Genomic DNA, 17,050 nt, shown 5'->3' with positions numbered 1-17,050 from the left:
GGACACTTTGGTCTCCAGTGGGGCTGCATCTCCAGTCAGACTCCGGCTGGCAGGCTCTCCCACGCCTGCCTCGGTGTGTGTAACTCGCGGCTCCGAGGGTAGAATTGCCCAACCAATAAAAAACCAAAACCAAGCAAACAAACAAAATCCTACTAATAAAAAGCATCACAAAACCCTGTGCCTTACCAAAGTGGGGTGATGAGGAAAGTCGCGGAAGGAGGAGTCAGTCTTGTCCTTTTCAAATTCGAGTGCAGGGACACGGACACACACACACACACACACACTCTCACACGCTCTGCCCACTCCCCTCCACACTGCACCAGCTTCCCTCCCCAAGTCCTGATTCATGAACCGTGCCACCTTTGTCTCATTTTAAACTGTGCAGACTATTTTAATCCTTCCACCCCCATCTCGGATTTTTTTTTTCCCCTCCCTCCATCCTCTGGAAAGCTCTGCTGTCGAGCGCTCTCAGGGTGGGAAAGCACTTCTCCCTAAAGCTCGGCGAGACGAGAGCCGAGAAGCCCCCTGGCCTGGAGCTCGCCGAGGGCGCGGGGGAAGCGCCCCGGCCCCTTTAAGGTGCGGCGCTCGGTGAAGTGCGGGCAGGCGGCCCGCGAGCCGGCGCGGGGCCAGGAGCCGGGTAGGGAAGTCCTGCCTCCCCCTCCGCCCGCACCGGGCCTCGCGGGGCCCGCACCCTCCGCCCACCGCACCGCGAGGGCCATGCGGCGCCTCTGAACCATGTCGTCCTCCTACGCCAAGAACGGGGCGGCGGACGGGCCGCACTCCCCCGGCTCGCAGGTACCGCCCCCTCCTCCACCCGCGCCGCCCCGCGCCCCGCCTTGGTGCCGCGAGTGCGGGGCGCTGGTCCCGAGCCGCGGCTCCCTCCTCCGCGCCTCCTGCCCGCTCCTCCCCCCCTCCCCTCCTCCTAGCCCGGCTACCGGGCTCAGCGCTCGGGCTCCAGAGTCCGCAGCCTCCTGTCGCCGATGCTGGGGACTCGGACCCCGCACCCGCGACGCTTTGTTAATGGATGTGGTGGGTGCTCGGGGAGGAGGGGAGCGCCCAGCTCGGGGTGAGGGGTGGGAATGGGAGCGTTGGGAGGCGCCGGGGAGACTAGGGCGCGGGTTTCGGGGTCCCCGGGGTGATGTTCCCCAGGAGGACTCCAGCCCCGCAAGCCCGCCCGGTTCCGCGCTGCGGTCCTCACTGGCTTCTTTCTGGCCCCGGTTTTTATTGAGTTCAGGTGGCCCGAGGCACCACGACCCGGAGGAGCAGGTTGAAAAGATCCGATGGCAGCACTACTTCCACCAGCTTCATTCTCAGACAGGTAGGAGGCCCGGCCACCGGGAGCCGGGACCCAGCGCGGTTCCCTGCCCCGAGCACGAGTCCGGTGCGCGCCGCTCGGGGTTCGGGGCTCGGTCCTCGTCCCTCTGCTCTCCACTCCCTAGTCCTGGGGTCCAGCCACCCCAGCATCTGCTTCCAGCTCCGTCCCTCCTCTCCTGCTACCCTGGCTTCCTAGTGTTCGCGTCCTGACGTCTCTTTGTCGCTCTGGGAAGTTAGTTTGTGCTTGTGGACTTGGGTTGGGACGGACAGGGACCTTGGTCGGGGACACTGAATTTAGGAGCTAGAAGTGTTCCTGGCCCACCTTCGGTGCACAGAGGGACACGGGTGACCTGATTTGATGCGCGCTGAGAGTTAGAGGATTTCTCCGATCTTTGTCCTATTTTGAATACTTTCACATTCTTGAGAGAGTTCTCTGAGTTCTGGCCAAAAGGAAGACATTTGAACAGAAAAGTTTAGTCTCATTTTGGCACAGCTTCATCGATTTCGCGTAATTACGGACTGTCGGGACCAGCGGTCTGGTGAGACCTAAACAAGCCAGCGCGGGCGCTGTTCCCTGGGTCTGGCTGCCCCGCACCTCGTCGCGCTTGCTTTTGGGTGCTTTACTAGTGGTCAGGGGCAAGTAGTTCGAACCGAAGGTCGCTAGCAATGCTCGGTCCTCAAGTGCTTGTCACCTTGAGGAAGCAAATCGGCCCTCAGTTTTCGCGCTAGCCAGTGCTGCTAATGGAACCTTCGGAGCCGCTGGATGCTGGAGAAGGCACGCAGAAGTGCTCACCTTGATCCCTCTTTGGAGTGTGCTCCTTCCTGGTGGGTTAGGAAGTCTGGTCATTGCCCCTTGAAGCATTTATCCCAGGTTCTGCCCTGGGCTGCAGGAGTGACCTTGAGAAATACTTTTCTCTCTAGGTCACCCAGAACGTGGTGTCCTGTGATTCTAAATTACTATGGCAGCCGCGGGTTTTGTTTTTGTTTTTTTTTTTTTTGATAATTAGTTTAAACACATTTCCAAAGTACAATACTATTTAGACTCAAAATTGGGCTCTGACAGCTCTTAAAAGGTCTATAAAGCGTATTTGGGCAATATTTCCCTGCACATTTGTGCGTTTTGCAGAAATAGAACCTTTGGCTATCAATTTGTAACACAGTGTGGTATGCGTGCACTAAGCATTCACATTATTCAAACATGTTCGGATTCTGCACCCATTGTGAAAGCACACACTACCCTCTTGGCAGAGCAGGGATGATTTGTGTATTTGATAAGGGGAACCCATTGCTCAGCTTAAAATATTTTATTATTATTATATTATTATGCAACTCTTTTAGTTCTTTATGTTTATTTTGTAGGCGCTCGTTTTGGTAGTGCAGATTCTTGGAAACACTAACAATACAGTGGTGCATCCTGTGAGTTGTTAGAGTGAGACCTTTGAGTTTACACCACCTCTACTTGACATCCTGTGCCCAAATAAAACAGTATCCTTTCTAACACTATCCTATATAGTAGTTTCCTATTTTATGTCAGTAAATGATTGAAACTACACACACACACACACACACACACACACACACCCGCAATCTTGTAGAGTGGGCTGCTGTATGTAGGCTTAACAACATAACAAATATATTGGAAAGATAGTTTTGAGATTTACTTAGACCAGTGCAGGTTTTGAGAATAAATATAGTTCATAAATCTTTCTGAAACTGGGTGTACTGATTTCATAAAATGGTCCAAATTCAGGAATTAATTGTAACGGATAATATTCTTAATTTTGGCACAAAACAATATCTATTTTGGGGGGACTTTCGTAATACAATACACTGCTAAGCATCATCTAATTTAAATAGCATCATATAGACCTCTCTAAATGGCCACATTTCAGAAGGACAGATTCATATTTTTGGATGGAACGAGAAATAACTGTGAATGGCTGTTTAATAGCGTCCTCTGAATGCAATTGGACAAAACCCTTTAACAGAACCCTCTAAAGAGTGACAGTGATTTATTAATATTTAAATAGTTAAAACTTTAAAATTACATAGGTTGATGATTGTGTGGGGGTGGGGCTACCGTGTGCACGCGGAGGTTGGAGGACAACATGCAGAGTCTCTTCTCTCCTTCTGCCACGTGAGTCCCAGGTGCTGAGTCCCAGGTGTTGAACTCAGTTGCCCGTTAGTTGGCAGCAAGCACATTAGCCCATTGAACCCTCTCTCCAGCTTCTGAATTCTGCATACTGTGAAGTGCTGGAAGTTCCTGGTGATGTTTCACATTCTGCTCAATTCCCATTTACATTTAATGGAGGAAGAACGTTCACTAAAAATATTCCATACGTTGTTCCAGATATGGAAGACTAGACAAACCTAAGAGGGGCAGTTGCAGGTTTAATAATGAGAACGGTTTTCCTCCTTTGGCCTGGCGGGTGTTTTGCTGCCTTTGTGTGTATACGCGCACGGAAGTGTTTGCATATACACACAAGCTGGTCTGAAAACAAGGATACCGAGAGGGGCTGTCTGGTCGTCCACAGCTTGGTCCTGGAAACCTGACTGGGAATGAAGAAATGTCAGATACTGACATGACAGGCACACATTTGGAAAAGCCAGGACCGGGTGAGCTGTGCTCACTCTGATGGAGGAGGGCACCTGGTACAAGGCTCAGAAACTGTGTTTGGCACAAGGAGAGCTTAGCTAGTCTCCTAAGGTCTCTGTAGGGGGCAGTCTCAGGCTGCAAGCTGTGGTTGATAGTTGATACATACCTATCAATTGCTACTGAACCCTCAGACTTGAACCAAAGGAAGGCTTTGCCATTCCTCTGAGCCTCACCCGCAGAAAGGTTTTCCATTTCTCCCTGTCAGCTAGATTGCTAGCTCCCCCAGTTTAGGAGGCATGAGGGTTTGGAATGGATCCAGGGAGCCACTCAATGGTTTCTTTGAGGAAAGGTGAGATGACGAACTGTTTTGCTACTGAGAGGAAGGCAGACGATCCCCAAAGGACTTAAGCCCGTGACCTTCCAGAGTGCACACAGTCTGGTGGTGGAGGTCACCCAGGAAAGGCTTGCACCCGTGATGTTTCAGCGTGTACAGAGTCTAAAGGCGTGTTCTTACTCTCCACAAAGGATGAAATTCTAAAGTTAGAAGGGAAGGATGCTTTACAGCAAGAACTTCCAATGGGTGCTGCCATCACGGGGATGGCTTTCTCGGCGTGGTCATGGGATTCTCTCCCAGGAGGTCTCCGATAGGCTGTTTGTGGATAGCGCCTGTGTCTGTGGCTTGCTCACGTCTTGGAGAAGCACTTCAGCATTTGTTTGTCTCCGGCTCACGGATAGGCACTGTGAGAGAAGAATGAAAGGGGCTTAGATTTTGTACTCTAAGAGTTTTATCATCGAGTTGTGGAGACAAAGGGGACACAAACAGTCCAGTGAAGGTGGCAGCAGGCAGCAGGCACAGTGACCAGTGACTGTGCACGGGTCTCACAGAACCTGTGTCATGGATGACAGAGTATTAACTTAGCCCTCTTCCCACTCGGGTTTGAAAAGAAAATCAGATGAGGGGGTTGGTTTTTTTTTCTTCTTATTGAGCGTACTTTTATGAAGCCCTTTGTAGGATCTGGCCTTTATCTGGTAATCTCTTATGTCTGGCTTCAGAGCTTAAATGCACCATCCTCCTGCCTCAGGCCCTTTGCACATGCTGAGTGCCTGTGTGAAGGACTTCGTCATGCTCTTGTACTATTAGCTTTTAAGATTCCTCAAGATCTAAGAGTTTAGATCTTGTGGGTTTTTTTTTTTTTGGCGGGGGGTGGGGGGTGGGGATACTGTCTCACTCCGTAGCACAGGCTAGCCTCAAATTCATGACTGACCTCCTGCCTCAGCTTAAGGATTTAGTCTGACTTCCTTTTCTAAGCTCCCTGATGAGGTATATTTTCTAAGGAGGTGCTTCCGGCACAAAGTGCCTGTGCTCATCCCTAGTAGCACCTCTCTGCTGCAATTCAAGACGGACTAGATCTCTCTCAGTGTTTGTCCCCGACTGACTTGAGCGCCAGGAGGGTGAGGGAATGTCTGCACTCCATCTCTGCACCCTTGGCATTGGGCATCGCCCATTTTCAGTGCATGCCCATTTGAATGAATGGAGAGGATGGTTTCGGGGATGAATTTCTGCTGAAAGGCAGAAACTGCTTCCTAACAAACCTCCCTGACCCCGAATTTTATAGCTTAAAACAATTAATTTCTGAGAACTGACCAGATAGTTCTTCTGCCTTGCGTGATATTGCATGGGCACAGGGATGGTGGGGAGGTCCAAAATAGCCTCACACATGTGGTTGGCAGTTGGTCGTGGCTACCAGCTGAGAACTCTGCTGGGGCTTTTGGAGGGGGGGGGGTTGCTTTTCCTCCACCTGTGCCTGCATGGCTGTTTGAACTTTTCGATGTTATGAGGGCTGGAGTCTAAACTGGGCCATTCCAATAAGCAAAGATTACATCTGCGACTGTCCTAGGCTTCAGTTTTAGAAGCAATCCCTTACTTCTTTTGTATTGCATAAGGTAAAATAGCCTCAAGAGCCTACTCCGTTTCAAGAGCAGAAAAGGGAAAGTGTGTGTGTGTGGTGTGTACGTGTGTGTTATGTAAACAAATGCAGACAGATTGTAAAAAAAATATATCTATAGCTTTAATGTAGAAATAGACTTACAGAACCACCATTCCCGTGGAGACCAGGAAAGCAGAAGCGATGGCTGGGAGCACGCTCGCCAAATTTATAGGCAGACATTAGCCTGAGGTGAACACGCCCCCCAAGGGGCAGGACTTATCCCTACATCTCCTTTTTGTCTAAATAAGACAGAACCAAACCAAATACAACTATATACAATAACAACAAATAATAAATATAACAAACAATATTGAGAACAAAATCTTTGCTAAACATTCTATCTCAAGGAGTCCAAATAATGTAGAGAGTAACTACAATTATACAATCTTCAACTCCATCAAAGATCTGAGAAGGGAATAAACACTACTCAACAAACGAGATATATCCAAAATGTGCAACAATTGACAGAGACAACTGACTACCTGGGCAATCACCCAAAGTCTCGTTTGCAATGTTGAGTCAACCAATTTTGGCTAAGGCCTAACATAACTGACATACCATTATTAAAGGCAAGGAACTTTTCAAAACTATCTTACCCTGTCTTGGCAGGATATGACAGTCCTGTTTTATCCATTGATGCACGCTCTGTATCTCTGTCAGTGGTTGAGGTATGGGCATTTCTTTGCCCAAAGGCCAGTTCTGCCAAATAGAAAGGCTCCAGGTGGAGTGTCTTTGGTGCTCAACATTCTCTCGGGAATAGAGCGGTGTTGCCAGGAGCAATTGTGTCTCACTATCACGAAACTCTGAGTTAGATTAAAGGCCATTTTCTACAGCTCTTTGAAGAGGTCGAAGATTCTCTATCTATACTGAGTATAATCTCTATATATCTAGAGAACCTGATTAGTCTAATTATAAATGACAAACTTAGATGACTATTTATCTATATAATTCTCAATATCTATCTAACTTAAAGACTAAGACAATAAACAACTGTGTAACAAATGAGGATAATGACCTCCAAATATAAACACTGTACAAATATACATTGCAATATGGTAAATATATATCAATACACAAACATTATATAAGTATCTTAATCAGAGGTAGAAATGTACACTGCAATATGGTAAATATATACAATATATATTTATCAATACAATATATGTCAATACATAAAAAATGTTTTAAACAGAGATAGAAAAATGCATGCATACAATAGTCAGTATAATTTAACTTTGTATCAATATACAAGAATCGATACCAATATATTTGTCTAAAAGCAGTAACTCACAATTATAAATCTATTATCCCATCATTCCCTCTTTTTTTTTTTTTCAAAATGATCCCTGAACTTATAAAATTCCTCCCCCAACCTCCCAACCCCTAAATGATGTCCCTAAACCCAGGGGTAAATTTTACTGGGAGAGGGGACGTCGTCCTCTAGAATTACTTCCAGCTGTCATGGGGGCGATGTTCTTTCTGGGGGATCCTGTAAAAGTAAAATGATGGTTAAATTTCAAGATCAATGTCTTTTAAAATTGCAAATAGTCTCTGAGTATTTTGTGGAGGTCTGGCCAGAATGTTGTATAAGATGTGCATCATTTCAGCCAACCAAGTTGGGATCGTCTTGTGCAGCTGGTATCCAAAACAGGTCTTGTAGTAGCGCTATCAGTGTCATGACGTCATATCAACCAGGTAGAGTTGTTGTTGTGGGGCCCCATCTTCTTCCTGGAAACTTCAAATGTCATTTCAGGAAAAACTCATTGTTCATTGTGAAAAACTTAAACATTAATCATATAGACATATATAGACATACATATATATATTCAATGAAAGGCATGATAGATATATTCAATGAAAAGTATGATAGATATGAAGAAAAGCAAAGATGTTTTCTAAACTCATATTTCTTTCTGTCCCATATCATGGCTCTTGACATGAGACAGAAACTCCAGAAACTCTGGGTTTTTCTCTTACTAACAGGCTTGGAATTGGAGAGGGACTGAGCCAGAGTCCAACTTCAAAACCAGCTCTATATATTTATAAAGAAATGTTTAATAAGACATATATATAAAAATTAATACTTATAAAATGTGTCCATCCATCAGTAATTAAATATTCAGGGTCCCTCAATTTCTTTGAAGATGAGTATTTTCCTGTGGAGATCAGAAAAGAACCCTGCCTCCAACCTATCTGTATTTCTTACCATCAGTATGTTCGCCATCCTTATGAAAGAATTGTTATTTATCTTTTCCAAGTGGCTTCTCTTCTTCAAACCAAACCTTTATTAATTTTGATGGTATCCACAATTTTTCCTCACCTGTGGAGATAAGAGCAAAACCCCTTTCCCAACGTTGCACATCTCCTGGCTTCCATTGTGAGGTCAGCACATCCTTGAAATAAACTGGTTGATTTAGTTCAGTAGACTTTTCCATTATCCAATGTCTTTCTGCAGCCATTGTTCCCTTCTCATTAGCATTGAGAAAATTCAAGGTTAACAAAGCATTATGTAACCTATTTCTGGGGGTGTTTTCCACCCCTTTCTGTTTGTTCAACATATCCTTTATAGTTCGATTTCATCTTTCTATGACTGCTTGACCTGTAGGATTGTATGGTGTACCTGTAGCATGCTTGATATTGTAATAATCAAAAAACCGTTTCATTTTCCTAGAGACATAAGCAGGACCATTATCCGTCTTTATTTGTGTAGGTATACCCATGATAGCCATGACTTCTAATAAATGAGTGATTACTGAATCAGCTTTTTCTGAACTTAAAGCACTGAAAGCCTGAATAAGTGTCAATGGTGTGATGAACATATTTTAATTTGCCAAATTCTGCAAAGTGGAACACATCCATCTGCCAGATTTCATTCCTTTGGGTGCCCTTTGGATTAGCCCCTGCAGGCAGTGGCGTTTGGTTATAGAAAGAGCAAGTAGGGCATTTCTTTACAATCTCCTTAGCTTGTTGCCATGTAATTGAAAATTCTTTCTTCAAACCTTTGCTATTAACATGATGTTTTTTATGAAATTCAGAGGCTTGTAGCACACTGCCAATCAATAATTGATAAATTTCTGCATTACCTTGTGCTAGAGGACCTGGCAGACCCGTATGGGATCGAATGTGTGTTATGTACATAGAGCAAAGCCTGTTCCTGATCAAATCTTGAACCTGGAGAAACAATGAGGTTAGTTCTGTATCATCAGGTATAAATTTAGCAGTTTCAATATGTAAAATAACTCTTTCTGCGTATTGTGAATCTGTAACTATATTAATAGGTTCTTTAAAATCCCTTAGCACCATAAGAATGGCATATAATTCTGCCTTCTGGACAGAATTATACAGACTTTGTTCCACCTTACCCAAGTCTTCTGATTTGTAACCTGCCTTCCCTGATTTATTGGCATCAGTATAGAATGTACGGGCTCCAGTTATTGGAGCATCACGGACGATTCGAGGAAGAATCCAAGAAGTTCTCTTTATGAAGTTAAGCCTCTTGCTTTTTGGATAGTTGTTATTAATGTCTCCCAAAAAATTAGCACAAGCTCTTTGCCATGGTTCATTATCTTCCCATAATTTCTTTAGTTCATCAGCAGTGAAAGGCACTATAATTTCTGCTGGGTCTATGCCTGCTAGTTGACGAAGTCTCAGCTTGCCTTTTATAATTAACTCAGAGACTTTTTCCACATAAGTTTTCAGTTTCTTACTTGGTTTATGTGGTAAAAAGATCCATTCCAAAATAATATCATCATCTCTCTGCATTAAAATTCCTGTAGGAGAAATTTTTGATGGTAGTATGACGAGAATACAATTGAGCTCTGGATTCACCCTGTCCACATGTGCCTGTTGTAATTTTTCCTCAATCATTGTCAGTTCCTTTTCTGCTTCAGCTGTTAATTCTCTGGGACTGTTTAAATCTTTATCACCATCCAAGGTTTTGTTCAAATGAATTATTAGATCAGGTGTTATTCCAATAGCTGGTCGTAGACTGGAAATGTCTCCTAACAGTCTTTGAAAGTCATTAAGAGTCCGTAGGCGATCTCTCCTAATTTGTGCTTTTTGCGTCTTAAGTTTTTGCAAATCTATTTTATAACCTAAATAATTAACAGAATCTCCCTTCTGAATCTTTTCAGGAGCGATTTGCAATCCCCATTTAGGTAAAAGTATCTTTATTTCTTCAAACAGTCTGTTCAAGGTATCCATGTTTGAATCGGATAACAAAATGTCGTCCATGTAATGGTATACTATAGATTTGGGAAATTTCTTGCATAGTATTTGCAATGGTTGGTTCACAAAATATCGGCACAGGGAGGGGCTATTTAACATACCCTGGGGGAGGACGGTCCAGTGGTACCTCCTCGAAGGTTGAGAATTGTTGTAAGTAGGCACTGTGACGGCAAATTTTTCTCTATCTTCTTTTTGCAAAGGTATAGTGAAAAAAACAATCCTTTAAATCAATAACTATGAGAGGCCATCCTTTTGGTAATAAAGAGGGCAAAGGAATTCCAGATTGCAGAGGGCCCATAGGTTGAATAACCTTGTTGATGGCCCTGAGATCTGTCACCATTCTCCATTTACCTGATTTTTTCTTAACCACAAATACAGGAGACTTCCAAGGGCTGGTAGATTCTTCTATATGTCCAGCATCTAATTGTTCTTGTACCAGCTGTTCTAAAGTCTGTAACTTTTCCTCAGCTAAAGGCCATTGCTTTGTCTATATTGGTTTCTCAGTGAACGATTTTAGAGGCAAGGCTGTTGGTATCTCTGAAAGGACATCAATTGCTTGTTCTTGTACAGCCCGAATGGCCGGTTTTCTCCGTTTGTAATATCTTTTAATATTATTCTCAGAAATATAGGCTCTAGAAGTAGCAGGAATGTTAATTTCGGTATTCCATTGTTGTCATAGGTCACGACCCCATAAATTCATTGCGATACTGGCTACATATGGCTTTAATTTTCCTATTTGTCCCTCTGGCCCTATACATTCAACCCATCTTGTGCTCTGCCTTACTCGAGATAGGGTTCCAAGTCCCAGGAGCTTAACATTTACATTCTGAAGAGGCCAATATGGATGCCAAGATTCTGGGGTAATGATACTTACATCAGCACCTGTGTCCAGCAGGCCAGTAATAAAAATGCCATTTACACACACTCTCAGTTTAGGTCTTTGATCATTTATAGAAGTTTGCCAAAACACATGTAACTTATCTTTCTGATCATTATTGCTTGTAACAGTAGGCATGGGGCTTCCTAATTGTCCTGATGAGGCACGTTCTCTGCAGAAACTGGAAATGACTGAACCATGTTTGCCATGGGGGCCTGTGAGGCCCCCCCTCTCACGTTTCCCAACTGTATCGGGTTGCCTTCTCTATCTCTTGTAGACCTGCATTCATTCGTCCAATGTCTGCCTTTTCCACATCTTCTACATAAACCTGAAGGCTGAGTCCTCCTATTTCTGTTATTTCTGGAAGATGCATTATTATTATTATTTCTGAAAGATGCATTATTATTATTTCTGAAAATCCATTGTCTACAATTCCTTTTCATATGACCCATTTTTCCACAATTAAAACATTTGGTATTCTGGTGTCTCCTTTTACCATTGGAAATTGTTTCTTCTACCCATGCTTCAGTGCCATAATCAAATGTATCAACATTGAGTGTATGCAAGACCCATTCTTCCAAGGGTGCTGATCTGAGCTTTAAAGGCCCCAAAATCCTTTTGCATTCCACATTTGCATTTTCATAAGCCAAAGACTCAATCATTATACGTCTTGCTTCTGGGTCAGATATCCCTATTTGTACAGCCTTAGTTAATCTTTGTAAAAAGTCACTAAAGGGTTCTCTCTGACCCTGTTTAACTGTGACAAATGATTCCATTCTCTGTCCTGGGTCTTGTACCCTGTCCCAAGCCCTTAAGGCTACTGTAGTACACATGGAGAGTGTGTTTTCATCCAAATTAGCTTGTTCCTGAGGGTTGGAAAAGAGCCCTTCACCTAGAATTTTATCTAGGGAAATGTCAATTCCCTTTGCTTTTTCCTGCTGTTCTAAAAGTCTAGCCTCTTGCCTGAATAAGCATTTCCATTTCAATTGCGGTCCACTCTCAAGTACCGCAGAGCTCAGCTGGAGCCAGTCCGAGGGGGTTGCTCTGCTTGTCGTGGCCCAAGATCTTAGCATCTCTTTAACAAAAGAGGCTTGCATCCCAAAAGTCATGACAGCCTGTTTTATTTCCTTGAGATCATTCATACGGACAGGCTCCCATGTATCCTCCTTGATGACCCTAGAGTTTCTGGAACCAATCACCATCTCTGTTGTTATTAATGGAAAGGAAGGTAGAGCTGTAGGTAGAGCTTTGTGGAAATTGTCCTGGAGAGATTTACCCATAGATGTAGTTAAAATTTGCCTTTCTACCCTTTGCTCTTCTTCATCAGAATTTAGAAATTCCTCAATCTTTCAATTCTATTCACCATTGCCTCCTGCAATGTCTGAATCTCCTGACCAGAATTATGTTCCAAAGCCTTCATTGAGGATTCTAAAGTATGAAGTTTGTCCGTTAGAGATAACATCTCATCTTTGGACATAATGTTTATGGCATAAACCGTGCCTTCTTGTATTGACAATCTTTCCGCCAATCTCTCATAAGCTTTAGACAAAATCCGATTGTCACATTCAGCAGTTTTGATTCTCTCAGTTAATGTTTCATTTCCTACAGAAAGGGACTGAAGCTTACAATCCAAATCAGCTGTTCCCTCTTCCATAGTAATGAATTTCTCCTTAATATCAGCCACTAATGTTTCAGTTCCTACAGAAAGGGACTGAAGCTTACAATCCAAATCAGCTGTTCCCTCTTCCATAGTAATGAATTTCTCCTTAATATCAGCCACTAATGTTTCAGTTCCTACAGAAAGGGACTGAAGCTTACGATCCAGATCAGCTGTTCCCTCTTCCATAGTAATGAATTTCTCCTTAACATCAGCCTGGAGAACTTTAAACTGATTTTCAATTGTTTTTAAGCGTTCAATCTCTGCCTTAAGAATCCTGGATTCGTCTCATAAAGACTTTATCATATATCTATTATCAAACCATTTAGTGCCAATGAAAACTACGAATCCCAGAAGGATCCATAGATGTGGGGTGATAGACACCTCTTGTAAAATCTCCCACATGGTACAATTAAAAAAAACTGTTAAATTCTTGAATACTAATGTGTTCAGACATTTTATTTATAAAAGAAAAAATTTTTAACTGCAATGATCGGTTCCTGTCAGTGGTGGTCTCTGTGTTTTTGGAGCCTGTCCTAGAACTAGCTCTTGTCGACTAGGCTGGCCTCGAACTTACAGAAATCCGCCTGTCTCCGCCTCCTGAGTGCTGGGATTAAAGGCGTGCACCACTACCGCCTGGCTGGTCTCGAACTCACAGAGATCCACCTGCCTCTGCCTCCCAAGTGCTGGGATTAAAGGCGTGCGCTACCACCGCCTGGCAGGCCTCAAACTCACAGAGATCCACCTGACTTTGCCTCCCAAGTGCTGGTATCAAAGGCATGTGCCACCACCACTCGGGGAAGTCACTTTGTATCAGACTTCCCACTGTGGCGGCTTTTGTTGCAAAACCGCAGGTACTTGAGTTTCTGCTAATTCAGGCAGTGGGGTTCTGCTTCAAACTTAGCCAAGGCAGGCAGGGAGGGGTTAATATCTCTGGCGAGCAGGCGGGGCAGAATGGGCCTGTTTGGCCGAGTGTGTCTCGGACTTGGCACTGGGGCCCGAGTCACGAACTAAAAAACAGCACCCAGGAGGGTGCTGTGTTAGTTAGCGGGCTACCCGCTTGAGTCGGGGGCAAAATAGCCCACGATGGATGCCAAAATGTAACGGTGTAAACAAATGCAGAGAGATTGTAAAAATATATATATCTATAGCTTTAATGTAGAAATAGACTTAACAGAACCACTGTTCCTGCGGAGACCAGGAAAGCAGAAGCGAAGGCTGGGAGCACACTTGCCAAATTTATAGGCAGACATTAGCCCGAAGCGAACACGCCCCCCAAGGGGTGGGACTTATCCCTACAAATTTTCAGCTTCCTCTCATTTCAGACTAGAAAGAGCTCGGTGTGGTGGTGGTCCATGCCTGAAGTCCCAGCTCCTGAAGGGGCAAAAGCAGGGAAATCTCTTGAGTCCCAGAGTTTAGAGCCAGCTCAGGTAACAACGTGAGACCCCCGTCTTAAAAACCAGAGCAAAACAAACACGCCCAAAGGAAAAATAGAAAGAGGCTCCACAGACATAATGACATCACGCTGAAGAAAAAGAGCTTGTGGGACAGACGACATGGCTGCAGCCGTCTGTGGAAACCTCGTGTATTTTAGGGTATGCTAATCAGATGATCCCTCCAGTGACTCAGTGAACCCACATTGTATTTGCAGATGGAAAACATATGCAGATTCTGAGTTGATACTATAATAAAACAAGCTGGCAGAGAAATTCTTCGGGTTATAATTTGGGTGCCGGTTGCATACACTTTTCTCTGATGAAATGTGAATTCGTCAACAGAAGGTACCTGCTTTGTGAGAGCTCTAAGAATAATCATAGGCCTAGAGGCATACATGTAGATATGCCAAATTTATCCACAGACTTAGAGTCACACCGTTTTAGAGCGGAAGAGACGGCAGAAGCAAAAAAAAAAATCTTTCAATTTCTCGCGTTGAGACAGCTAGAACATGGGCCCAACGTGAGATGGAAAGGCCAGACTGGTGATGAGAGGTAGACCTGAGACAGCCTTGGCTCACACTGCTTATTCTCACCGCAGCACACTCTAGCCCTGGGTGATGACGGTGGACACAGACCTGTAATTCAGGATGCACAGAAGGACATATGGGGCTCGTTCCTCTTTCACGCCTAGAATAGTCATTTAATTCATGAGTTCATCTAGGTATTTTCCTTTGGAGGTAGGGAGCTGTTAGGTAGCTCAGGCCGGTGTGGAATCTACATCCCCCTGTCTCAGCGTCCTCAACTGTGATTATAGGTGTGGGCCTGGTTCTAGGAGGGTCCTTCCTCTGTAGGTCCTCAGAAGAACAAGGCATCATTTGGAGGTCTGGAAAATGGGTTTCCTACGCTTCCCCGCATGGATGGCACTGTTAGCGTGTGTGTTCACAGTTCACAAAGGATTGTTTATTTGCTTGTTTACTTAACTAGTCATCACATTAGTCTCCACCCTATCAAACTTACCTGTGCTCCCCCCCCCACACAACCCCCAGACTCGAATACAGAAACATGTTTAAACAGGTAATGAGAGAGAACAGAAGAAACTGGGCCCAGAAATTAGCTACAGCACGAAGCCACCTTCGCTGTTTCTGATCGTTTGTTTTTAAATTTTTATTTTATTTTATGTGTTTAGGTGCTTTGTCTGCATGCATGTCTGGGTACCAAGTGCACATCTGGTGCCCGAGGAGGTCAGAAGAGGGCATTGGATCCCTTGGAACTGGAGTTACAGATGATTGTAAACTGGGTGCTGGGGAAATGAACTGATGTTGTAATAGGGGGCGGCGGGGCTGCGTCCCCAGCACCCCAGCCGCCCGCACGGCTAGCTTATGCCCGAAATAACAACACACAAACTGTATTCATTTAAACACTGCTTGGCCCATTCTCTTCTAGGCTAATTCCCACATATTAATTTAGCCCATTTCTAATCATCTGTGTATGGCACCCCAAGGTGCGCTTACCAGGAAGATTCTAGCCTATGTCCATCCTGGGTCGGAGCTTCATCCCGGGAGCGGGGCATGGCGTCTCTCTCAGGCGTCTGCTCCCGAGAGGAGAGCTGTCAAGACTGAGCTCACTTCCTTTTCCTCCTGGCATTCTGTTCTGTTTACTCCACCTACCTATGCCCTAACCAATAAAATGGGCCAAGGCAGTTCCTTTATTAGCCAATGACCTTCCTCCATCAAACTGAGGTCCTCTGCAAGAGCAGCCAGTGCTCATAACAGCTGAGCCATTTCTTCAGCCCCAAACCACCATCACTGTTACCCAAGAAAGCAGTGGAGGAAACTGTGAGGTGCTGGACCCCGAGGAGTCAAGCTGGTAGGCACAAAAGCTATGAGAAGATGCTGCCTCTGTCAGAGTAGCCACTTGGGCCAGAGAAAATGAAGAGAGATCGCTGGTCCTTCCCTCTTCCCTTCAGATGGCCACTGGCAGTCCAAGTGGGATCCAGCTGGCCTGGGAGCCTGGGAAGCAGCCTGCAGGGCTGGGCCATGGGGTGGGGGTGGGAGGAGCATCGAGGCCAGCCATGTGGCTATAACCCTTTTTTTATATCTTAGCTACTGCACAGCAGACAGTAAAGAAGTATTTTCATCCACAAAGGTGGATGTTTCTTTCTTGTGCTGTAAGTGGGTCTTGCACTAGTAGTACGGCCCGGGTACAGTGACGTCTAAGAAAAACCTTCACACTTCCTTTGAGAATGTTCTGTAGGGTGGAGCTCCCCAACCTGCAATCTGATCAGTCAAGAAAGAGATCGACATCTCTCCTGGCCAGCTCTGCTTTGTTCTTGCTTTAGGGCTTGAATAAAATGGAGTTGAATAGATGAAATTTGTGAAGAAATTGGGCAGCTGACCAGTTACCCATTTGTTTACTTAGCTTCCAAGTCTCTCCCCCCCCCACTCTCTCTCTTTATGTTCCTAACACATGGAGGTCACTAAATTCCGTTTCTGTAGAATAAGCAGCTATATGTTCTTCAGTTTAGAATGGCAAGATTTTGTTGACATTTAGAATAAATTCTGATTCAAGCTTTAAGCTTCTTAGGAAATTAAAGCAAACTGTGGTGAGCGCTAAGCTGAAAAGCTTTTCTTTTGCCCCCCACCTGGTCATGGCCCCACCGCTGTCCCAAACGGCATTGTTTTCTCGCAGAGGTGCGTCGAGAGTCCAGGCCACATGATTTAACTGCGGGAGTCAGTCTGCGGGAGTCAGTCTTGCAGAGAGGTAGGGTCTGTGTGGTTCCTGTCACTGCAGCAAATACTGAGCTAATGGACTTAGGAAAAGAAGGTGGAGCTGGGGTAGAATGCTTTCCCAAGCACGTGCAAGGCCCTAGGTTTGATCCTAAACACCAACAAAGACAAAAGACATATTTTGGCCTGTTGTTTCAGAAGTTAGAGACTGTGGTCACTTGACTCTTGC

The 17,050-nt window shown here is 44.8% G+C and overlaps 1 protein-coding gene across 2 annotated transcripts in view; it reads left to right on the top strand.

The window, feature by feature from the left end:
- Window positions 1-469: 469 nt before the first annotated feature.
- The window catches only part of Cacnb4 (calcium voltage-gated channel auxiliary subunit beta 4), a 259,482-nt gene continuing 242,901 nt past the window's right edge, over window positions 470-17,050 (top strand). Inside the window, exons 1-2 of one of the 2 annotated variants that reach the window (XM_041631399.1) lie at window positions 470-795; window positions 1,235-1,318. In XM_041631399.1, coding sequence (XP_041487333.1) covers window positions 736-795; window positions 1,235-1,318 — 144 coding nt within the window. In that variant the 5' untranslated portion in view covers window positions 470-735. Of the gene's footprint in view, window positions 796-902; window positions 1,030-1,234; window positions 1,319-17,050 lie in introns of those variants that run through there. The other variant, XM_041631400.1, reaches the window with a different exon arrangement.

Source organism: Microtus oregoni, unplaced genomic scaffold, assembly GCF_018167655.1.
Source record: "Microtus oregoni isolate MIOR12 unplaced genomic scaffold, Mior012 000037F_ref0000500, whole genome shotgun sequence".
NCBI lineage: Eukaryota > Metazoa > Chordata > Mammalia > Rodentia > Cricetidae > Microtus > Microtus oregoni.
The sequence above is the reverse complement of the archived record's forward strand: the minus strand, read 5'-3'. Positions and strand labels throughout refer to the sequence as shown.